This window comes from Curcuma longa, chromosome 3 (genome assembly GCF_044706935.1).
Source record: "Curcuma longa cultivar G26 ecotype Majalengka, Jawa Barat chromosome 3, ITB_CL_G26_1.1, whole genome shotgun sequence".
Taxonomy (NCBI): Eukaryota; Viridiplantae; Streptophyta; class Magnoliopsida; order Zingiberales; family Zingiberaceae; genus Curcuma; species Curcuma longa.
Genome location: NC_133863.1, coordinates 14,863,292 through 14,888,368, shown reverse-complemented (window position 1 = coordinate 14,888,368; position 25,077 = coordinate 14,863,292). Strand labels below are relative to the sequence as shown.

Here is a 25,077-nt window from a genome sequence, read left to right as displayed (position 1 = left end):
TGATTCTAGCTAACAACTAAATTAAAGAATCTCCCCCGCTTCAAAAGGAGTCACCAAAAACTGTATGTCAGCTAAAATGTTCTAATTAGAGAGAATAACCCAAAAGCAAATTAAATTAAAGGAACTCGCTAAGAAAGTCAATAGAATAGTTTCCTTGTCATCATCACTTAACCTGAAGAATAGTTTGGAACAAGGTCCAGTCTGTCTCTCGCTTAGGGAAGGAGCAATTTTCTCTAGCTCCACAAGAAGCTGGAACAGTTCGCAAAATGCATTTCTAGATAACTAGATTTGACCACTAGATTCCACCTAAGACGGAGCTAGGATATTAGTTTAGTGCTGGCGCGGTCGCTCGTGCTACCTGACAAGGCAGCGACGTGGCAGTTTCATGAGTGTCTGCTACCCCACCAAGCATTGACGTGACCACACAAAGTAGGGGTCGCTGGGGAGGCGGTCGTGCCACAGTCTTGCGGGCAATGGCCGCTTCGCGAACAACCGCATCGTTGCTTGGCTAGGCAGTAGCTGCGTTGCTGCTTCATGGGGCAGCTGCTGCTCAGGAGGCTGCCACGTCGACGCCTTGCATCTTTTTTGTTGAATAGAAAAAAAACTTAGGATTACAAGTAGTAGTAGTCAAATGGATATTCTTACATCTATGGCCTTGGATCTCGCATCTACAAAAGTGCCATCTTTTTTTTATGGGTACTGCGAAATATCTCCCAGCTAGTACCCGGTCTATGTAAAGTATTTTCCTGAAAAATAAAATAAATAAAATTAAAAAGTTATGGATGCAAAAAAAAAATTGTTATTCTAAACTTACCAACTCGATTGCATGCTCTACAAAAGATCGTGATCCCGCGGTATGTTTTGAAGATCCAGCGCTCGTGCCACCAACATCAGCATTTCTATTGTTCTGAGCAGTCGTTGCATTTCGCTGCCATTTTTCTGCAGCCCAAACCCTTTGCCATGCATCCCACACTTCATCTAGTATATATGTGGGTTTTTTTCCACCTTTTCTCCATGTATACAATAGATCTTTGTACAATTTTTGACAATACGTATTCCATGTCATAAGTCGGAGACCCTATATTCCATAATTCATTCAACTCCGCAATAAGAGGTTGCAAAAATATATCTATCTTCTCTTTTGGATTCTTTGGACCTGGAATAAGCACGGTAAGGAACATGAATTCATCTTTCATGCACATCCATGGCGGTAAATTGTATGGTGTTATTATGACTGGCCAAGATGAATATTGCTGTCCAGATTGACCAAATGGTTGAAATCCATCTGCTGAAAGCCCTAAATGACACATTATATCTCCTTCGTGTGCATGCTCATGATGCCATCTCATATGGTTTGCTGTTGCAACAGATGCATACAAACGTTGAAGTCTAGCCGTCAATGGAAAATAATACATAACTTTGTAAGGTATATTCTTGTTGGTTTTGATATGCGACTGCGCTGTTTATACCGAGAATGATTACACAATCTGCATTCAGTCAGTTCACTATCTTCATTCCAAAAGATCATGCAATTATTTATACAACAATCAATCTTTTCTACAGGCAAACCTAAACCCCTCATCAATTTTTTGGTACTATAAAAACTATCAGTCATTATATTATCAGGAGGGAGCAACTCTGACATCAATTGAGCATAATTCCTTACTGTGTGAAGGGATGTTGTGCTTATAATTGGGAATGACCAGAAGGAATGCCTTCCCATACTTCTCTTTCACTAGCATTTAACATGTCATATAATTTTTGAATTTCAGGTGTTGGTATGTCATCAACATTTTGATGATCAAATGCATTCATCGTATCATAAACCATAGACTGCATTGTGTTGTCATTAAATGATGAATCATCTTGGGCAAATGATGATTCATGCTGAGTTATATAATTAGATGACGACGCACCAGAATGGCCAATTGGCTCAAACACATAAGGTTCTCCATGACAATACCAGTTGTAATAATTTGGAACAAATCCATTTTTACATAGATGCACTTTCACAGTATCCTCGTGCCGAAAAGTTGTATTTCTACATTTGCAATGATTACACGGACACCGTAAATGATCACCATTCATACACTCTGGATGACGCTTAGCAAATTCAACAAAATTTTCAACTCCATCAAAGTATTCATCAGTAATAAATCCATTCTCTAGTCTATTATACATCCAAGCTTTATTCATATACATTTTAACCTAATGAGAAAACAATTATGATATTAATAAATGTATAAATTAAAGCCAAACATGCAAATTTCATAACATAAACCTAATTAAACCATAATACCACGTAAACTAAAAATTAAAGCTGTTATTTATTGAACTTAATCAACAACAATGAGGAGATTGCATGCAAAGACATTATGAAGTAGCTAAAGCCCTAATTAAGAAACATAGGGTCAAATTTTTACCTTATGCAGATGTGAGAAGGTACACTTGAACAAACAGCCAATTCACTTCTTGGAACAGATCAACGTGAATCTCTGTCACACAGATGCAAAACAATGCTTAGAAACTGTAGAATTTTAACAATATTAAGTGCAAACTAAATGGATAAAGAAAATGCAGGTAAATGTAACAAAATCCAACAAAACTGCAAGTGTATTTAAAGGAAAGCATTTTTATCCAACAGATACTAAAAGCACTTTCATGTATCTGCAAATGAAAATTTGAAAGAACTTCCAGAGTCAAATATTGAACAGAGTCAAATTTGAAAGGACCGACAAAATAAAGCAGGAGACACTGAAAAAAATTAGGCGGTCGGCTGCAGGACCGACAGCTCACTCGTTGGACCGCAACCGCGCCGGAGGAGATCACGCCGGAGGAGATTGGAGGATAAATGACTTACCCTGAGACGTTGGAGACGCAGGAGGAGAAGATCCCGTGCGCTGGAGGAGAAGATCCCGTGCGAGAGGGAGGTCGCGAAGAGGAGTTCGGAGACGCGCCGGAGACGCCGGAGGAGAAGATCTCATGCGCTAGAGGAGAAGGAGAAGATCCGTGAGGGAGGACGCAGAGAGGAGATCGGAGAGGCTAGGGCTCGGTATCGGGAGAGGAGAAAAGTAAGGGCTCGGTATCGGGAGAAGAGAAAAGTAAGTTCGGGTGGGAGGAAATAATCGGGAGAGAGGGGAATTAATCGATATTTAGGGACTGATGTGTAATTCGGTCCCTAATTTAGGGACCGAATTATATATCGGTCCCTAATTTAGGAGGGAAACAAAATCAATCATAAAGAAAAATAATTAATCGGTATTTAGGGACTGATTTATAATTTGGCCCCTAAATTAGGGACCGAATTACAAATCAGTCCCTAATTTAGGGGAGGGAAAATCGAGCGTGCGAAAAAACGCGAGAAAAAAATTAATCGGTATTTAGGGACCGAATTACAAATCGGTCCCTAATTAGGGACTGAATTAAATTCGGTCCCTAAAGTAGCGACCGAATTACAATTCGGTCCCTAATTAGCGACTGATTTGTAATTCGGTCCCTAATTTAGGGACCGATTTACAAATCAGTCCCTAATTCGGTCCATATTTTAGGAGGGTGGGGGGAAATCGACCATGAGGAAACCGAGGAAAAAAAAAGCAATCGGAATTTAGGGACCGATTTTTAATTCGGCCCCTAATTTAGGGACCGAATTACGAATCGGTCCCTAATATTAGGGACCGAATATGAATTCGTTATTTTTGTAGTGGAATTTTGGCCTCATATTGAGAGTTTAGAAAATAAAAAAAAATTTTAAGGCTATAAAAAGACTTCTATCTTTATTTCTTTTGACAAAGAGTTTGTGAATCTGGATTGGTATTCTCTCTTATATTCAGGTTCTATTGTTCTCTCCTAGTTTGTAATATTTCATAAATTAGTGAAATATTTTGATAGTATTTTGGAGGATTTAGGCATTATTTGCCGAACCTCATTAAATCTTTGGTGTTCTTGTATATGTTTAGTTAATAGCAATTGTTGAGTATAATTGTGTAATTAATTATACTTTTGGTGGAAATTATTGTGACTTCCACAACAATTGATATCAGAGCCAAGTTTATTTTGAGTATGATCTGTGGTTTCAACTTAGGCTGATCTACCACATCAGAAAGAAATTTTCAGGGCTTATTGGCATTCCGTTTTGTCTGCTATTAACTAGAATTTATAGAAGAAATGACATCGACAAGAACAGTTTCTTCGTCTTCAATCTTGGCTAGAAATACAGTGTCTAATGCTAGATTTGCAGTAGAAATTTTTGATGGCACTGGTCATTTTGGTATGTGGCAAAGTGAGGTGCAAGATATTCTTTTTCAGCAAGGTTTAGACATTGCTATTGAAGAAGAGAAACCAGATGATATTGAAGAAAAAGAATGGAAGATGATCAATAGAATAGCGTGTGGTACCATTCGATCGTGCCTTTCTAGAGAGCAGAAGTATGCATTTTCTAAAGAAACTTCTGCAAATAAATTATGGATGACATTAGAAGAGAAATTTTTGAAGAAAAATAGTCAGAACAAACTCTACATGAAGAAGAGATTGTTCCGATTTAACTATGTTTCGGGTACCACTATGAATGATCACATTACTAGTTTTAATCAACTGGTAACTGATTTGATGAATATAGACGTGACTTTTAATGATGAAGATTTGGCTCTGATGTTGATGACATCACTTCCTGATGAGTTTGAGTATCTTGAAACTACTTTACTACATGGAAAGGCTGATGTGTCTCTTAGTGAAATAACTGCTGCCTTGTATAGTTATGAATTAAGAAAAAAAGAAAAACAAGGAAACACAACTATAGAAGCAGAAGCTCTTGTTGTAAGAGGTCGTTCCCAGAGTCAAAAGAAAGGATGGAGAGGAAGATCTAAGTCAAAGTCCAGATTGAGTAAAGATGAATGTGCTTATTGTCGAGAAAAAGGGCATTGGAAGAAAGATTGTCCCAAACTTAGAAACAAAAATAAATCTTCGATTAGGAGACATATGATGACTACAAGCTGAATCTAGCAACCATGAGATGGAATTGTCAATTAATGGTGTAGCAGCAATTGTGAGGTCTGAATCTGCATCATCATACTCAATTACATTTGACTCTGCGACACCCTTTCCCTTTTCAGATTTATTTTTGGATTACATTAATTCTGATGTATGGGGGCCTTCCAAGACAACTTCTTTGGGTGGAAGACATTATTATGTTACTTTTGTTGATGATTTTTCCCAAGAGTTTGGGTGTATACAATGAAGACGAAGGATGAAGTTTTGGGAATTTTTCTTAAATGAAAAAATATGGTGGAGACTCAAACAGGCAGAAAGGTTAAATGTCTCCGTACAGACAATGGTGGAGAATTTAAAAATGATTCTTTTTCAAAAGTCTGTGAAAATGAAGGTATTATTAGACACTTCACTGTCAGAAATACACCACAACAGAATGGAGTGGCAGAGCGTATGAATCGGACATTACTAGAGAAGGTCCGATGTATGTTGTCTAATACTGGGTTAGGCAAAGAATTTTGGGCTGAGGCTTTAGTATATGCTTGTCACCTTGTTAATCGTTTACCATCAACTGCTATTGATGGCAAAACACCATTTGAGAAATGGTCTGGAAATCCTGCTACAGATTATGATTTATTACATGTGTTTGGTTCCACCGTATACTATCATGTTAAAGAGTCCAAGCTGGATCCAAGAGCAAGGAAGGCAATCTTTATGAGAATCACCTCTGGTGTTAAAGGTTATCGTCTTTGGTGTCCAGAAACAAAGAAGATAATCTTCAGCAAGGATGTGACTTTTGATGAATCTACTATGTTTAGAAAGGTGTCTTCTAAACAATTATTGCAGTCAGATGGTATTACCAAACAGATGGAGTTTGAAGGTAATAAATTTGTCCCAGCTAATATAGAAATTGTTGATGACTCTCCTATTGTAGATAAAGAAGAGGTTCAGGTCCAAGAACATCCACAGCAACATGAATCAATTGCACTAAGGAAGGGAAAAAGGACCATAAGACAACCTGCTCGCTATGCCGATATGGTCGCTTCTGCAATTCAAATTGATGATGTTCCTACTACTTATAATGCAGCAATCCAAAGTTCAGAACAGGAAAAATGGAGGAACGCCATGGATGAAGAAATGCAGTCTCTTCATAAGAATCAGACATGGAAACTATCAAGTCTCCCGAAAGAAAAGAAAGCAATTGGTTGCAAGTGGGTATATGCAAAGAAAGCTGGATTTCCTGATACAGATCAAGTTCGCTACAAAGCAAGATTAGTAGCTAAAGGCTATGCTCAGACGGAAGGAGTTGATTACAATGAAGTATTTTCTCCAGTTGTAAAACATTCCTCTATCCGAATTTTGTTAGCTTTGGTAGCACAGTTGGATTTGGAACTAGTCCAGATGGATGTAAAAATTACCTTTTTACATGGAGATTTGGATGAAGAAATCTACATGACTCAACCAGATGGATTCAAAGTTGCTGGAGAGGAAAAGATGGTATGTAAATTGGAAAAATCGCTGTATGGGTTGAAGCAATCTTCAAGGCAGTGGTACAAGCGATTTGATAAGTTTATGATAGGGCAAAAGTACACGAGAAGCAAATATGATTATTGTGTATATTTCCGCAAGCTACAAGACGAATCCTATATCTATCTTCTTCTTTATGTTGATGATATGTTGATTGCAGCCAAGAGTCAAACAGAAATACAGAAATTAAAGAGCCAATTAAACAAGGAGTTTGAGATGAAGGATCTTGGTGAAGCAAAAAGGATTCTCGGCATGGAAATATCAAGAGATAGAAAATCAGGGAGGCTTTGTTTATCTCAGAAAGAATATTTGAGGAAGGTACTAAAACGTTTTGGTATGAATGAGAAATCAAAACCAGTTAGTACCCCACTTGCTTCTCATTTCAAGTTTACTGCATCCATGTCACCAAAGAATGATGCAGAACGGGAATACATGTCAAAAGTACCGTATGCAAATGCTGTTGGTAGTTTGATGTATGCAATGGTGTGTACTAGGCCCGATATTTCACAAGCAGTTGGGGTTGTAAGCAGGTATATGCATGATCCTGGAAAAGAGCATTGGCAAGCTGTGAAATGGATTCTACGATATATTTTGAATACCGTAGATTTTGGTTTGGTATTTCAGCAGGACAAACAAGATGGTCAGTGTGTAGTTGGATATTGTGATTCTGATTATGCAAGTGATTTGGACAAGCGTCGATCAACTACTGGTTATGTGTTCTCTTTTGCAAAGGCACCAGTCAGTTGGAAGTCTACCTTACAGTCAACAGTTGCTTTATCTACGACAGAAGCAGAATATATGGCACTTACAGAGGCTGTGAAGGAGGCAATTTGGCTTCAAGGGTTGCTAGGTGAACTGGGAATGGAGCAGAAGCACATCAAAGTGCATTGTGATAGTCAAAGTGCTATTCATTTAGCAAAGAACCAGGTTTATCATGCAAGGACGAAGCACATTGATGTTCGATATCATTTTGTACGTGAGATTCTAGAAGAAGGCAGAATCATAATTCTGAAGATTCAAACCGCTGAAAATCCTGCTGACATGATGACAAAAGTGGTAACTGCGATCAAGTTTAAACATTGTTTAGACTTGATCAATATTGTTGAAAATTGATTTTGTGAGAGAATCATATGAAATTTTACCAAGGTGGAGATTTGTTAGTTTTGGTAAAATTTTAGTCCCACATTGGGAGTTTAGAAAATAAGGAAGAGTCTTAAGGCTATAAAAAGACTCCTATCCTTATTTGTTTTGGCAAGGAGTTTGTGAATCTGGATTGATATTCTCTCCTTATATTCAGGTTCTATTGTTCTCTCCTAGTTTGTAATATTTCATAAATTAGTGAAATATTTTGATAGTATTTTGGAGGATTTAGGCATTATTTGTTGAACCTCATTAAATCTTTGGTGTTCTTGTATATGTTTAGTTAATAGCAATTGTTGAGTATAATTGTGTAATTAATTATACTTTTGGTGGAAATTATTGTGACTTCCACAACAGTGCGGAGGGCGTTGCTTACTTCGGAGAGGGAAGGAGATTGAGGGTGTTGCTTGCTGACTTGCTGCGGAGAGGGAAGGAGACGGAGGGTTGCTGGCAACGGAGAAGAAAGGAGACGGTCTAGACAAAGGACGTTGCTTGCTAGCTTGCTACGGAGAGAGAAGGAGACGGAGGTTTGTTTGCTGCAAAGAGGGAAAGAGATAGTCTAGGCAGAGAGAGGAGACGGAGGTTTGTTTGCTGCAGAGAGGGAAAGAGATGGTCTAGAGGGAGGGTCTTGTTTCTTGGCTTGCTACGGAAAGGGAAGGTTAGAAGGAGACGAATTGAAGCTGGGTTGCTTGCCTCAGAGAGGGAAAGAAGACGAACAATTCAGGCCTTGGGGTAAAAATGTATAATATATATTTATTTTGTGGTCACGAGAATAATTTTTGACTGACTCTAATGGTGTCGGAAAGAGCAAGGCCTCTTTTGTATCGAGACTGGACAGTAAGTTTTTTTAGAGAGTGCAATTCATTATTTTAGTAAAAGATAGAATATGTCATTTTAATAGTCTCATATGGTTCATTCTACGACCATCTGTAAGAAGTTAAATTGAAAAATTATAATTGACTACTACGGAGAAGGTATTGTTTCGGTTTCGTCGAGATTCAATCCTTGTCCATTTCAATAAGTCTGTCTCACACTAACTAACTCAATCATGCATGCCCTAAAGATGAATGTAATTCATTACAATTCAAGTGTCAAGTGACCGTGGGAATGGATATCTACAAATGCCATGCATGCCCAATGTTTCTTTCGCTTTTACTAGGTATATATATATATTTGTAGGAGAACTGATCTCCTGCGCGACACCCGTGAATTTGGCCGGAAACCGAGACCACAGTGACTGGCGCCGTTTCCGGCCAAATCGCGGCCGAATCCGGCCAAATTCCGGCCGGAGACCGGCCGGGGAAGTTTCGCCCGCGATTTGGCCGGAAACGGCGCCAGTCACTGTGGTCTCGGTTTCGTTCTTTATTCCGGCCATCTCCGGCCGCCGGACCAGGCCCGATCGACGCGCCGACGAGTGGCGCGTCGATCGGGCCTGGTCCGGCGGCCGGAGATGGCCGGACGGCGATGAAATCGCGGCGGCAGTGGGCATGGGTAGGAGAAGGTGCGGACGGGATCGCGTAGGGACGGTGCGCGGCTGATCAATTTCGTACTTTGTAGTATCTTATTTACGTGGTCCCAAATTTATTTATTTATTTATTTTTATTTTATGGCCCAGCAGCCACGTTGGCTCCGCCCGTCTCCATCCAATTAAACTTGAGTTTCAGATCCAACCTCCCCACCAGTCGAAAGACCATATTTCTTGCAGCGATTTGTTTTTTTTTTATATTTTATTTTAGGATTTAAGTTTTAGGATGAGCACGGTACTAGGCATTCAAAGGCTCATGCAACTCTCGTGACGCGCTTCCGCGCAGTCGACGCTGCCACCCAAAGTTGCATTCAGCGTCCTCCTCCTTTCCAGAGAGGCCACATTGATCTCGTTGCCGCCGCACGCATGCATACATATATGCAGCCGGCTCGCGCGGCTCTTTCTTTCCCAACCAAACAATGTGCCACGATTTTGATCACATGAAACACAACAACACAAGACGAAATAGCTGACTTGAAATCTCTCAGATTTCCTCTTAATTTGTTGTTTTGTCTTGCGGTCAACGGGTGGCGGCCGCCCCTGATTCACTTCAGATTTCCTCTTTCCTTTTTCAGCGCATGAATATTTATCATACGAGGCCTCGAGGCCGACAGTCTCATATCTAGTCGTTCTCTCTCTCCCTTTTCGCGTATTTTGTCTTTGAAACCTCTCGTTGTCAATCTGTAACGTCTATTCCTTCCTCATTGAAACCGTCAGAACTAATTTGTGCCGACGCCACGTCCACGTGTCCATGGCGTAGGGACGATCGATCGACAGTACGTACTGCTCTCCTTTGGTCGTCTATTTAAACCCCTCGCCACGCCCATCTTCTTCCCGCACCCCTTCCCTCCCTCTCCATCGATCGATCCTTCGCTACCTCCTGCAGAAACTAGTCAACGATGATGTCGCCGATGGCATCCCGACAAGGCCGGCAGTTGCAGCGTTACAGCAAGTCTGGACGACGCCTTGTTGTAGGGTACATATATATATCTATCTTCTTGCTCGCTCGAACAATAATTAATTAGTGCATGGTTTTATCACTTCTTCCGATCCGTCAATGCATGTTGTTCATGAACAGGTGCATCCCATACAAGTTTGATCTCAGCGACGACGAGCCGTCGGTGCAGGTTCTCATCATCACTTCTTCCAAAGGCAATGGGTTTATGCTCCCAAAGGTTGGATTAATTAGTGTACTCTAAATTCATGAATACGTTGTCTTGTTTAATAATTAATTAATTAATTCCGGTGTGTTCTCAGGGAGGCTGGGAAACTGATGAGACTATAAAGCAAGCGGTCTCGAGGGAGGCAATGGAGGAAGCAGGAGTACGAGGCACTATCGAGGTATATATATATATATATACACACCATTTTTCTGTTGAATTAATTAATTAATTATCCTGCTTAATTATATTAATCGTTGACGTATTAATTGACTAATTGCAGGGAAGAATTGGGACGTGGGTTTACAAGAGCAGAACGTATGAAGCGCACTACCAGGCAATCATGTTCCCCATGAAGATCACGGAGGAACTCGCCCAATGGCCGGAGATGCATCAAAGGCAACGAGCATGGGTACATCTACTTGCACGCATGCATATTGACAACAACAATTGAGTAGATTTGATCGATTTTGTTAGTTCTGATGAAACTGATTTATCTTCTGTCTTTGATTAAGGTGTCGATTGCTGAAGCCAAGGAGAGATGCCAGCATTGGTGGATGAAGGAAGCACTGGATAGAATGGTGAAGACGATACAAGTACATCAATCAGGGAACGAATTAATTAATTAATTAATTAACAACAACCCATAGTTTTCCCTATATTAAATCTTACATATCATTGTTTATTTATTTATTTCCATTTGTCCTCTCAAAGTAGTAGAATAAATCTTTCCTGCGATCATCAATCATGTAATTGGCTTCCGATAGCCTGAGAACAATGTCGTCTGTTGACTGTTTATCTGGTAAAAGAAAATTAATTTTATCTGCTGTGCACAAGATAGATTTCGTCCGGGTACAACGAGATCAAACATCCACATATTTATGAATCTATCTCTTCCAATCCATATGTTGACTAAGTAAATCACTGTAATTAAATAGTAACATGAGTACTGTTTTTTCATATATATTTCCGATGTTTATAAATTTTAATAGGTCAATAGCAAGACACAAATATATATAGACCATTTGGACAACATAACCAATCAGTTTTTGTCCTTTGTAATTATAGGGCACCACGTACTTCTATTTTCTTTTGCAAGCATTATTCATAACTTAGTAAGCTCTATATATCATTGCTAATATCCAATTTATAAATCAAATAATGAACTAGAGTCAAAATAATTTTCTCCATTTATTTTGAGGAAAATAAATTCATTTTGGTTTCATGACATTTATATATGTTTCATAAAATATTTACAATTATAAAAAATAAATATAGTACATAATTAAGTTTGCTCTTCTTTTCTTTCTCTCCTCTCGCTACGAGTGAGCATTCGATTAAAAATCAAATTAATTGAATCAAACAAATTGAAATCGAACTACAATCCATCTTGTAAAGTGTTTCACATAATAATAGGATGAACGATCCACAATCCACCTCATGAAGAAAAATCATCTCAATTTGATCGAAGTTTATGCACGCGCAGAAAACTCGAAAGCTCTTTTTAAATTGTGGAACAAAAGCTCTATATTTATATAGAGTTATTTCATTATTACTCTGATATAATTAATCTCATGTCTTTTATAACTAATAGAACCAAAGTTCCATGACACCATAATTATATAACTTCTCACGAGCATTGAGCAGAAACTCTCTCGTATGGTTATATTAATTATTTCAGTTATAAAAATTGTAAGAACATAATTTATTTATGATATTCATCCACTCTTTATTTTATCATCATAATTCAGGTTATTCCCTTTTAAGTTCATTACTAAATTTTAGAAAAGCAACAATAGATAACATCGGAAAGGGCAAGCAACATGAATGATAAAAATCAAACGATAAGGATATAAAGAAGCATACAATCTATTATTATTTTCTAACATAATGAAATTTTTATATATTTATTATCATAAAGCCGTATGATAACTTATAACAATAATTTATATATGAAATAACATTTTAATAAGAATAAACAAAAATAAAAGAAATCTACTTCTCTTATATTGGAATCCAAATAAAATTGATAGTATTTTATACACTACATATAATTGATTTATATCATATAATCTGAACGAAAATAGCAACCGAGAAAAGCTAAGAAATTCTTGGCGGTGGTTGAGTTCTAAATCAATAGAAAAATCAAGAAAAAGGCATCCAAACTGTTTAATTATGCACGAAAGGAAATTGAAAGAGTTCAAGCAAGAAAACTCCATTTCAAATTGAAGGGTCTTCGCCATGGAGCGTCAATGATGCGACAATGGTAGTGTGATGACAACGGCACTGGCTGCAAGGGCATTCAGCGACCACGATGTGCGACAGAGGGTTTGAGGGTGGCAAATGTTGATTCAGGAAAAAACTAGGGTTATATTTTTGCAAAAAGGTTCAACCAATTTCAAAATTTACAACTAGGCCATTTCCCCGATGATATAACATTAGGAGGCTCACATTTTCATACATTTCCTACTACATTCTCTACATCATTTCTTCTATCATTCTATTATCCTCTGCTCTCATCTGACTTAAACATTGGAGGACCATCGTCGAGACTAGACCTACTTTGACTTCGTGTTGACTTTGGCTAGAAAAATCTTCTTATTGTGATACGATGAATAGAAGGAGCATTCAACTATCAACATCCAAGGGGTACTCTATTGGGAGCTTCCAGATTTTTGTCATATCATAATTGATGTCGTTTGTGGGAAACTAGAGCAAAGATATTGACTTATAGAGATGGAGGCCTCACACCTCGCTAGATGAACGTGAGTTCATTCCTCTCGTTCTCCATGACTGCAATTGCTGCTCCCTTCGCCCACTTTTTGTGAAGGACCATATGAAATTAAAGGAAGATCACCATTGAAGATGAGAAGAATTATACTGCTTACCAGATGATATGATACATGGATGATAATGTCAGCACGCCCAAGCCCAAGTGGGTTATGGACGTTGAACAACTACTTGAGCTCGAGCTTGAACCCAAATGGGTTGCAGGTGTCGAACGATTGCTTAAGCTTGAGTGGGAGCTCAACCCATTTTGGCCTTGAATTCGGAGAGGACGGCACAAGGCTCATGCAACGAAGGTAGCATGATCAAATTCTCCCACCTTAGACCGATCAATCGATCGACGAGCGGATCAGGGAAGGGAGAAGAAACTCTCGACCTCAGCTTCACGAAACATGTAATGGTGCCATTACCGAACAGTGGAAACATGTAATGTTGTCGAGCATCATTTTCAGCGGTAGGACCCACTTCATGCAATCTTTCCCAATGGTGGGACCCACTTCTTCATGGAATGGCGTCGAGCACCCTACCGAGTACCTTACCAAAGATGGGACCCATTTCTTCATGTAATGGTGCCGAGCACCATTTCACTTGGTGCCTCAGGTGCAACCCAATTAATCTAAAGGAATGACAATATTGTCGAGCACTCCTTGCATTCAAAAGTGGGGCTTTCTTGGAGAGGATCATAGTCCATTTCATGTATTCATCAAGGTGGGACACGCTTTGAGGAAGCAACGTTGTTGAGCACCATGGCGTTCACCCAGGTAAGTTATCCTCTTCCATGAGCATTCGAGCACTCATTGCCTGACTGCCAAACAACCTTTGTACTCGAGAGCTAAGCGCTTGGGAGCCTGAACTCGCGTACGTTTAGGAGTCATAAACTTTAAGAGATTAAACTCGAGCACGACGGTTACAAATTAAAGGTGGGAATAACGACGATCATATAAGTGTGTCTTTTAAGAAAAGGTGGATGGTTATTACCCTATATAGGTAATAATGTTAACATCAAGAGGTACGTTATTCTATTCAATCTTGCTAGTTCAATTTTGCTTATTTTCTCCTTAAGGTTGCGCTTAAGTGTCGGAGGGGTTCTTGTCGAGGTTTGCCATAGGATATCAACATCTCGGAAGTCCTCGACTACAAGCATCCAATTATTTAGATCGATTTTTAAACATTCGATCTTTAGATGGATGCTCAATAAGTGTCTAAAAGGGTGAGACAGTTTGATCAAGTGGAAGGAGTTGGGTGCAATCGATTCAGGATGTGGAGGTATGATATCTATTATGTCAAGGTGGATATGGATATATGATATTTGTGGTATCAAGAAAAAATATGGAGGTATGATGTCTATTGTGTTGAGATGGATGTCGATGGATGATATCTGTGAGGTCGAGGAGGTATAATGTTGAGTCAAGGGGAGGATGTGGAAGTATTCAAAAGCCCGAACTACATTGATATTCTTTCGAGTCCTTGACTTAGTTGTATATTTATAAGTCCAAAACAAGTCGACAGTCTGAGCCCGAACTGCATCGGCAACTCTCCGAGTGCTTGACTTGATTGTGCATCTATAAGCTCAAACCATGTTGGTAGCATAAGCTTGAATTACGTTGGCAGTCTTTCGAGGGGTAATTAAGGGTTGTATAGGATGTTGAGGGAAAAAATAAGGAGGTATGATATATATATCTGTGGTGTCAAGAACAATATGAGAAGGTGTGATATATATTGAATTGAGGGGAGGATGTGAAGGCATTCAAAAGCCTAAACTGCCTCAGCATCCTTCCAAGTCCTTGACTTGGTCACGTATTTATAAGTCCTAATTGAGCAAGTAACCTAAGTTCAAACTACGTCAATAGCCTTCTGAGTTCTTGACTAGGTTGCACATTTATAAGCCCAAGCTGAATCAGCAACCTAAGCTCGAACACAAATTTTGATTTAATTGAACTTCCGAATTCAATCAATCAATTATTTCGATTTAATCAAGATTTGCTCACCCTTACCTCTCGCTATGCATCCATCTTGCCACAACTACAATAACTTCAAAATTTTCTAGCCTTCATAGCATATCCAGGAATAGAAGTAATGTTACTCTTTTTACAATTTTATTGAGTTAGGGTTTAGGAGTATTTTTATCTTTCATAGGGTTAGAGTTTGAGTCTATTAAACTATTTATTTAGTATAGTTTTTGATCAATAAGAATTTGCAACCGCATTATTTTTTTTTCAAACATCAAGTTTAGTTGCCTATTTTCTAGTATTTTACAGAATCAATAGATTTTAAAAGATTGCTTCCGGTATTCGTGTGTGAATCAACATATTTAATAGTTATTTGCTACGACAGTTGATATCATAGCTCTATATCCTATGGATGGTCAATATGGCCATGGCCATGGTCGTGAAAGACAGATTTCGATTGAGGAAATCTTGCACCAAGATCGAAGCGTACCATACGAGCTCATCAAAGATCTACAAAGATAAGTTACAAAATTATCCCAGTAACTAGTAGCGCAAGATCTTGAAGATCATAAGGTACGTGATCTAGATCATGATAGGCAGGCTCAGATTAAAGAAACCTCACGCTGTGATCGTACGTAGTACTGAGATCTTAAAGGTCATAAGTTCTTTTATTTTAATTTGGATAAAAATTTTCTTGAAAAAGATATGGACGATAAAATTAAAATAATCAGTGATCCAATTCATGATAATAATGAAGTGGAAGAAATTATCAATGTTGTTAATGATTTGATTATGAATACTCAAATTTCAGGGAGTGATATTGAACCTGAAAGTTTTGTTTTTTTTTCTGATCGGATCTGAATTGGAGACATCTAAACTTGTCGAAGTTATTTCCTCTTCTCAACAGATGAAAGTTAATGATGTTTTCAAGTATGTTGATCCTGTAGCAGCATATATTCTTAGAAAAGAGTTTGAACAAGAAACTTTTGTAAGACTAAAAATTACTTTGACAGAGAGCTTATCTTTTGATGAAGATGTGTATATGATTATCTAAAAATGTCTTGCACTATGAAAGAGTTATGTATTCAGAGAAGAAGTTGTGCATAACTGCATTGGGGCTATGCACAAGCTGCATTACCTTCACATAGGTGCGACCTACACCATCATACATCGAGATGTGAAGACAACAAACATATTTTGTTAGATGCAAATTAAGTCGCCAAAGTTTTAGATTTCAAACTTTCAAAAACTGACCTGGTAATGGACGACACTCATGTCAGCACAGTAGTGAAGGGAAGTTTTGATTACTTTGATCCTGATTTACCAGTAGAAATGTAGCAGCTGCTTGTAGATTTTGACGAGTTGATATTAGAAAATCTTCCTCGTGGCTACCACCTGACATTACTCTAAACTTGAGGACGAGTTCTTTTTAATCCGGGAGACTGATGTAGAAGAATCCAAAGATTTTTATTATTATTTTTGATAATTTTTATTTTTTTGATAATTTTTGAGTTTTTTATATTTAGAGTATTTTTGATAATTTTCATCTTTTATATTTAAGATTTTGAGTAGGATTTTGAATATGTTAAGATATTTTTTGATTTTTCTTCTTTGGGTTTTGGAACTATATAACTTTTTGTTTAATTAATATTTAAGAAGAAATTTTTTGTTTAATAATATTTTTGATAGTGTCGTATATTTTCCTATCTCTTGGTATTTTTTTAAATCAATAGATTTTAGAAGATAGATTTTTAGCGTTCACAGTCGATCAACAGAATCAATACTGTCTGTAAGATAACTACTATCCCATCCGACGTCACTTTTGATCCTAAGGTAACAACTTAGCTATCAATTCCAATTGGCATGTTCCATATATAGATAGTAATTTTACATACTTTAACACTAAATTTTCATTTGCCACCAGTCCACAAATCACCAAACAGATATTAAAGGACAATGCTAAGGCTTATTTCAAGGTACCTTCATGCTTAGATCATTTTCTATTTTGGAGTTTGTGATGGGAACGGGCTTGATCCCAACTGATTGTGCTGCATCAGAAGGTGAATACATCGTGTTTCGGTTGGATGCCGCAGATGATCAAGCCACCAATCAAGGATATGCCACCTCAACCGCTGGGGGTCCTGCAGACGAGAAGAACCTGAGGAAGAAGGAAACTGAACAAGCAGATTAGCAGGGCGTCGGAGATTTCCGGCGGGGCCACTCCGACGCTCAAGTCAGTCCAGAAAAGTGGCAAGAGGAAAAGTGGCAAGAGGAAAAGAGAAATAGTGCTTGAAGAATAGGAAATTTTTTTCCAAAGAGAGTTTGTTTTCATACCTGTGCTGGAGTTTATATACTTACTGAAGAAGATATCTGTGCGGAGGCGCGAGGTGGTTGCGGGATAGATTCTATACATCCCTGACAAGTGAGCAGACAGGATAGCATTTAGGGGACAAGGTTCGCAGACCTAACAATCGTCTTATGACTCGGGCAAACGGATCATTCTTGTCTTTTAACTGAGAAAGGAATCCCGAGAGGATAGAAACCTGACAACCTAGTAACCGTCCCTCTCTTGTGGCAAAGCACGCACGCTTGAGCGTCTTGTTGCTAGGTATCGCTAGGTTGCCTTTAGATAGGGAGGTACCAAGGAAGGACGGCGTCGGAGTGGCATAGAGGGATCAGGTTTGTTTGGGAGAAGTCGATCGAGGTTGGGAAAGAGATTGAGTAGCTGAGCCGCTTAGGGCTGAGAGCAATGGCGGTCGGCCGAGATCGATACTGAGCGTACGAATGAGTAAAGTAGCTGGGTCTGTATTCGAGCGGTCGAGATAGCCGAGTAGCCGAGTGGCTGGGTGGCCGAGACGACTGAGTGCCGAGTGGCTTGGTGGGCGAGACGGCCAAGTGCCGAGTGGTTGGGTGGCCGAGACGGCAGAGTGCCAAGTGATCAAAATGAAATCGCAATTGAATTAATTAGTCATATGGAGTTTGGCCCTTGACCCCTTGATCTGCTAGACTAGACTGATTATTGACTACCACCTTACCACATCAGACCTCTAAAGATCCGTCGTATCACATCGTATCTTATATTTCCACATGGTTGTGTTTGACACTCATTAAGATCTTTATAATGACGTTGCCATGGTCAAACTCTTTGGAGAAGCTTCATATAGGCGATGTAAGAAGTTGAGTGTTGCAGCTTTGGATGGAGAGGATGTGAAGATGTAGTCGCTCTTTTCACAGTTGACACTCGATGTAATTGGAAAGGCAACTTTAATTATGAGTTTGAGTCCTTAGCCTGATTGTTGAGGTGATTATTTATTTGCACACTGTACCATTTAAGCATTTTAATTTTATTTTACTTCATGTGGTTATAGATTTTATGAATCTTCTTGATATATTTAATTATTATTTTTTAATTTATCGATTATTATTTTATAGAAATGACTAATAAATTGATAAAAAAAATATTTTAATATTTTTTTCAAATTTAACAGCCAAATATATTTTGATTGGTAACTCAATTAAAATTATCGATCAAATATATATTTGTTTTTTTCAAAAAAATATTGACTAAATATATATTGACCGATAATTTTAAAAAATTACCAGTCAAATATTTATTTGATCGGTATTTTTAAAATTTTATCAGTCATTTATTTTAAAAAAATTATAGACCAAATATATATTGGACTATTATTTTCAAAAAGATTTACTGATTGGTCAGTCTTTTTAGAAATTTATCATTTATTTATTTTAAAAAGTTACTAACCAAATATATATTTGAACATTATTTTCAAAAAGGTTTATTAGCTATTTATTTGGTCAATAATATTTTAAAAAAATACCGACCAAATTAATGATCAAAAATAAAATTTACAGACCATGGATTATCGATCAAATCCTAGTGTAATTTTTGACCTATAATTTGCATTACCTATCAACAACATGGGATTACTGACCATTAACACAAAGAGTTGTTAAGTGTGATTGCTCATACTTAGCTTGATAATATATTTAGTCCTTTCTGAATGATTCCTTATGTTGTAGTTGATAACTTGCTATGCAAATTTGTTAGAGTATTAATACCTACCACGACTAAGATTAGTGGGTTTGCTAAGTACTGTATTACCTAGAACGGTGAAATTTAGAGTGCTATAATTAATTCATATAAAAGCTTGCTTGAGGTATCATTGACAATACTAATAGAGCCCAAGTTGAGTGGTTAATCATTCGGTTAATTAATATTCATATTGGCCAAAACTTTTCTCCCAAAACAAATTTGATCAAACTAAAGTTTTACTTTTGGCCACTTATATAGAGTTCGATATATGTTAAGCTGCATTTTGTCATCGTATTGTTATTTGAAGTTAAATTAGACCACTGATCACATTTTTTTTCCCAAACCTTGAAAAACCCTAAAGAAACCCTAATAAAGGGTGGCTGCAGAATGTCCAAAGGAGAGATCGAGCGGCCATATCCCGGCCATGAAAAGGTGCTCCCACTATCTCTTCCAGTCTGCAGCGATTCAAAAAGCACCCATGATGACATGAACGCTTCATGCTTTTCGTTCACCCTTCTCCTCCTCATCCTTTAATTTTCTTCTTCTTTGCTTGTGGGGATAAAGAGAGAGACAGAGAGGGAGAGAGAACCAATGGTCTCAAAAGGCCAATGACTCTCCCTCCTCCTTCTGACCCTGAGCAAAGGCAAAAAGATGGCGGAAAGGATAACAATGGGGCCTTGCAGTCCACCACTACCAACACCACCATCTTTTGCTGGATTCCTGTTGCCCCGTAACCATTAGAAAATGACGATTCCCATCCTTTGTGTTTATCCATAAGACCCATCACTTTCTTCGTTCGTAAATCGTAAACAATCATCTGATACAATCATTTCGCCAACCCCAACCCCTGAAACACCCCCACCACCATGTTTCTGAATCAAATTAGGGTTTTTTCCCTAGCTAGCATTGACCAGCGGTTGTGGGTTTTGGCAATACCCTAAAACCACATCGTCGTCGCTGGCTCGGCTCTGCGTCGACGAACTGTAGAATTCGTGGTTTTAGTAGCGATATAACTGGAACAAGTAGGATTAAAATCGAAATTAAAGAGCCCGGAAATTCAATGCATGCAGTGTTTCCCCTCCTTTGTGTTACAGATTTCCGACAAATGGAGCAGTTTGGCCACGTGCCATTTTGTGAGAGGCAATTAGAAGAAGAATTTTGACTGGGACGTGCCAAAATGCCTTGGATCGCCCTTTTCCCGCCGCAATCCGCTCATGGCTTCCAGGCGCTCGCCCACACCACCGCCTGCTCCTTCCATTCGAGGAACACGCCGGCGTCGTCGCCGTCAGTGGTCGGTGATCTCATTGACCATCCCTCTCGGTACCTCCTCAGCAGCGCCCTCACGTCGTCGGCCACGTCCTCGCTGAAGGCCGCTGGCGCGAAGCCTGCGGTGCGCATCCGTCTCGACCACACTGCCGCCTTCTCCCTTCGCTCGGCCGACTCCGACGGTGCGCATGAGACTATATCCACCACCGCCCTCCCTGCCGCCCGCTCCAGCGCCAGCCGCTCGTTGCTCGTGCGTGGGAAGCTCTCCTCCAGCGACTCCATGTAAGCCGTGAAGAATCGCAAGCTCTCCTGAAAGACCTTCATGAACGCCTCCCCTTCCTCCGGCGCGTCGCCACCCTCAACCCCCGCAAGGTCGGCTTCCTCCTCCACGACCGTCACGATCCGAGGCCGCAGCCTCCAGATGGCGGCCAGGAAGCCATCCCTCCGGTGGCCGCTCGGTGAGATGGCATGGAGGGCGTTGACACAATTCACTGCGAGGCCGGAAACGGAATCGTCGCAGCGCAGGTCGAGGGTGTCGAGGTCAAGAGAGGATAGGTCGTCGGCATGGTGGACGACGTTGAAGCGGAAGGGCACGCCCATGAGGCGAGCGAACTTCTCCATCCGCTGACCTATCTCCTTCATCACCCGTTGCATTGATGAGGAGGCCGCGGCCACAGTGGTGATGGTGAGGTGCGGCGTGTCGTCAGCGGAGCGCGTGGCCAGCGCCTCCAGGAGCGTCGGCCACTGCGTGCAGAAGGTGGTGCTGAGGTCGAGGATGTGCAGCCGCTGCGGCGTCCCCTCGAGGAAGGCCTCGAGAATGGCTCCGTTGGCAGCCACGTGGCCGAAGGAGGACCAGGGGCTGAGTTCCTGGAAACGCAGCGCAGTCCTGCGGGCGGAGTCGAAGGAGCAGTTGCGGTCGGAGGCGGCCGCAAGGGTGCGCAGCGTTCGCTGCCCGGACGCCGTCAGCCGAGCGAAGAGACCCTGCAGGAAGTAGGCGGCAACCTTCTGCTCGGCGTCGCCGTAGGGTGACGCCAGCTCGTTGAGCATCCACGTCAGCTGCTGCGCTCGCTGGGTGTCGCGCGCCGCCAGGGCGCGCGCACACTCGAGAAGCAGCTGCGACGCCCACCTCCCCCCACCGCCAGACGCCGAGGCGGCGGCGGAGGAGGAGATGGGCGAGGAGAAGACGTCGAGATTGAGGTCAGCAGCTGCGGCGGCGGGGTCGAACACCAGGGTCGGCGTGGCCGGCGGACGTTGACCCACGTGCTTGGAGGAGGAGGAGGAGGAGAAATCTTCATCCATGAAAAGGCCGTGGTGGTTGGTGCCGCATTCTTGATCTTGATACGAGTACGGATCCTGATGAGGGAACGAATAATCAGGCTGCTCCAAGTAGTAGCCGCCGTTGATCTGGTGCAGCGACAGGTCGCCGGAGGATCTGGAGCTGCTCGAATTCCGACTCAGATCGTAGGAAGATTGCCGATGAGAATTGTTGGATTGAGGACTAAATAATCTAAACAGGGTGTCCATCAGCCCCACGCTTCCACATATAGTGAGAGGGGAGGGGCGACAGACAAAAGGAAGAAGGGAATAGTCGTTTGGAAGGAGATGAGAAAAGCAGCCTGAGGATTGGGGTTTAAAAGAAGAGGGAGAGAAGAGATCTCGGAGTTGGAGTTTTGTCAAGGGGACGGACTACTGGCAAGAGAAGAGGAGACTGAGCCTGAGAGGAGGTGTCAAAATCTTAACTTTGGGTGTCAAAGGGTGTCAAAATCTCACCTTTAGGCGTCCAAGGGTGTCAAAATCTCAACTTTGGGTGTCAAAATCTTAACTTTGGTCAGTGGACAGTGCGTGGTGGGAGCATGCCCCCCCTCCCTCCCTCCCTTTTGATGCTTTTTTGGTGCAGTCGATGAGTGGAGAGTATGGACTCCATTTCTTTTCTTTTTTTCCCCGTTTCTGCTGCGCTTTCCTTTTCCTTTCGCGAACACAACTACACATTCATGGATGTGCTCCAGAATCATCTGATCTACTAAAATCGCAGAAAGCAAAGCGAAACACGGAACGAGTAACATTCGGATTCTGAATTTGGATCGCGACCGAAAGGAATTGTTTAAGAATAGTCGTAAACAATTTCCTGCTGGAGGAATTCACCTTACGTCCACGAGAGAGGGAGAGAGAGAGAGAGAGAGCGTGCCGATGCGGCAGCGATAGCGGCAGCAAGAACATATGAACGACAGAGTAGGACAGGGAAAAAGGGGAGGAGGTTGAGCGTGCATGGGCATCATCATCAAACCCACCACCGAGGCCAGACATTCTGTTGCCCCCTCTCCCTCCCCAACCCAACTCATCCTTCCAATTACACACGCCCTCGTCTCGCAGTCGGCGGGCTAGCACTCTTTCCCAATGCTGTCTGTGCATCGCCCCATTCGGCTCGAACGAATCTACGTTTTAGGGAGCTCGAGCCTACGAGCGTGCGAGGGAAACGTCTGGTAGTGGCAGCAGCTGGTGCGGTCTCGATGGGAACAGCGACGGTTACAGGGTGGACTGCCCCATGAAGAGCCGACCAATCATGGTTTCGCCTTGCTCTGTGGCTGCTTTTAGTGCGCTAGCTCTCATTCCTTTTGTCCCCCGATCTAGCCGAAACCATAAACTCCTTGCGAAGGGTTTGAGGGTTACTCCATCGTTCATTGCGCGTGCTAATTGCTGCACATCAACCAATTGTGCCACTGTAGAGGGCAGTAGTAGATTCATATTGAGTTGGAGTTGAGAATTGTTTTTCTTTTTAGGTATCTATTTTAGTTAGATTTGGTATTTTACTTTACTTCTACACAATTGTAGATCACGATGAAGGATATATATATAATTTAAAATTTAAGATTCAAAATTTATATTATAATATTTAAGTTAAATGAAATAAAAATTAAATTAAAAAATATTTATATTAGGTGCTGAGGGAGTTGGAGTATAAAGTGTAATATATATCTTTACAGTGTATGCAGGATAAAATGTGCTGGATAATAATCCGGCATATCTCATGAGTAATTTTTTTTTTAATTTTAAATTTTTTTGTGCTTAATATAATAATCTAACCCTTAAATCCTAACAAAAAAATATTAAATAACTTAACCACAAATAATAATAATAATAATAAATAATGACATTGTTTCTATTTCCAACATTCAAAATACTTTCAGAATCTTCTATCGTGTGTGCTGCACACACATAGCGTAGGAATATATATATATAATTCATATATTATATATATATAGTTTATATATATATATATATAAAAAAAATTTAAAAAGTGTAATTTTAGCTGAAAGATAACTTCCTTTTGCACGCATACGTAGTCGTGAGCTCAAATTAAATTTACCTTTAGCAATCCATTTTCCATGCCAAGTAATGTTTTGAATTTAAATTAAATGAGGTACTCTCATCAGTCATGCTTTGTTGTAAACTAGAGAGAGATTGAGTCCATAAGACTTACTGAGATTTATTATTTTTTTATTGTAAACTAGAGTCATAGGCAATTCAAGTTGAGTCAATTTTATATAATTTAAATTTATTTAATAAAATAATCAATTCAAATTAAGTTGAATTTAAAATGAATTAAATTATTAAAATAAATTAAGTTATGTTTAATTTTTATTTTACGAACTTGAATTTGCATCAAATTTAATTTCAGTTTGATTCATTTAGATATTATTAAATTCTCACTTAAAATTTTCTTTGATTGTTTTAAATTTATTTAGTTGATTGATGAGTAAATTTGATTTTGAAATATAATTTATTTATTTATTTATCATATTAATAAAAATCTTATTAATAAAATAATTTATGAATATTATTTATCAATAATTTCTAATCTTTTTTCATAAACATTAGCAAGTTAAACAGAGCTTGATTTTAATCATATTAATAAAATAATTTATGAACATTGTTTATAAATAATTCATATTTTTTTCATAAACTCGCTCAATCATATTTTTTTCAAATTTATTTAATTTAAGAAATTATTTAAAACTATTTATTTAATTAACTTACGACCAACCAAGTATTAATGACATTTTATTTATTTCTAATACATAACTTTCATAATACCTAAATCACGTAATATATTTCTGAAATACCTTTTCCACTTTCTCTCTAATCTATCAGTCAATTTCTTCCCTTTCAGAAGAATTTGGCAGATGAAGCAACAACATTCGGAAATAAAAAAATTTTGATATTTTTTAAATCTAGAAAGTTTTAGGAATCTGTTTAGTAATGTTAATGAGTGAATTTCTTATTGAATATCTTATAGTGAATTTATGATTATTTTTATTAAAATTTTACTATTCTTAATTTATATTATTGAATTCAGATTTAAAAGTATAAATACATTAGAGAGACTTTTAAAAATATATTATTTTTAATTTAAAGTTATTCATAATTTTTTAATTATATAAGTTAATTTTGGATGAAATTAAGTGATGAACTGAGAGATAAAGAGAAGAAATATTTAGATAATAAACTATGGGATTTGAGTATTATAAAAATTAAGTACATGAAATGAAACGAGTAATTTTATAATATACGTGCGCGGTCTAGTAAAATGTCGAAATATTAAATTTAATTTATTATTCTTTACATGCTCCTGGAATGAAGTGAAATTGATAAAGTCAACATGTTCGCTTCTTTTGACGATGCACAGGA

At 39.2% G+C, this 25,077-nt stretch overlaps 2 protein-coding genes across 2 annotated transcripts; one reads left to right on the top strand and one right to left on the bottom strand.

Annotated features, from left to right (window-relative positions):
• Positions 1-10,033: 10,033 nt before the first annotated feature.
• LOC141825615 (nudix hydrolase 17, mitochondrial-like) lies at positions 10,034-10,964 on the top strand. Its single transcript, XM_074712998.1, has 5 exons — positions 10,034-10,151; positions 10,254-10,350; positions 10,433-10,516; positions 10,619-10,747; positions 10,851-10,964. The coding sequence occupies exons 1-5, from the start codon at positions 10,075-10,077 to the stop codon at positions 10,962-10,964; spliced, it is 501 nt and encodes a 166-aa protein (XP_074569099.1). The 5' UTR covers positions 10,034-10,074.
• Positions 10,965-20,158: 9,194 nt separating this feature from the next.
• Positions 20,159-22,007, bottom strand: LOC141824938 (protein SHORT-ROOT 1-like). The gene has a single exon (XM_074712286.1). The coding sequence runs from the start codon at positions 21,913-21,915 to the stop codon at positions 20,338-20,340; it is 1,578 nt and encodes a 525-aa protein (XP_074568387.1). The 5' UTR covers positions 21,916-22,007; the 3' UTR covers positions 20,159-20,337.
• Positions 22,008-25,077: the final 3,070 nt, after the last annotated feature.

Bases quoted from the DNA above. Each gene is read 5' to 3' on its own strand.
- LOC141825615 (XM_074712998.1), top strand. From the start codon at position 10,075: ATGATGTCGCCGATGGCATCCCGACAAGGCCGGCAGTTGCAGCGTTAC. The intron at 10,351-10,432 runs GTTGGATTAATT...GTGTGTTCTCAG, and splicing joins ATGGGTTTATGCTCCCAAAG to GGAGGCTGGGAAACTGATGA. The intron at 10,748-10,850 runs GTACATCTACTT...TCTTTGATTAAG, and splicing joins ATCAAAGGCAACGAGCATGG to GTGTCGATTGCTGAAGCCAA.
- LOC141824938 (XM_074712286.1), bottom strand. From the start codon at position 21,915: ATGGACACCCTGTTTAGATTATTTAGTCCTCAATCCAACAATTCTCAT.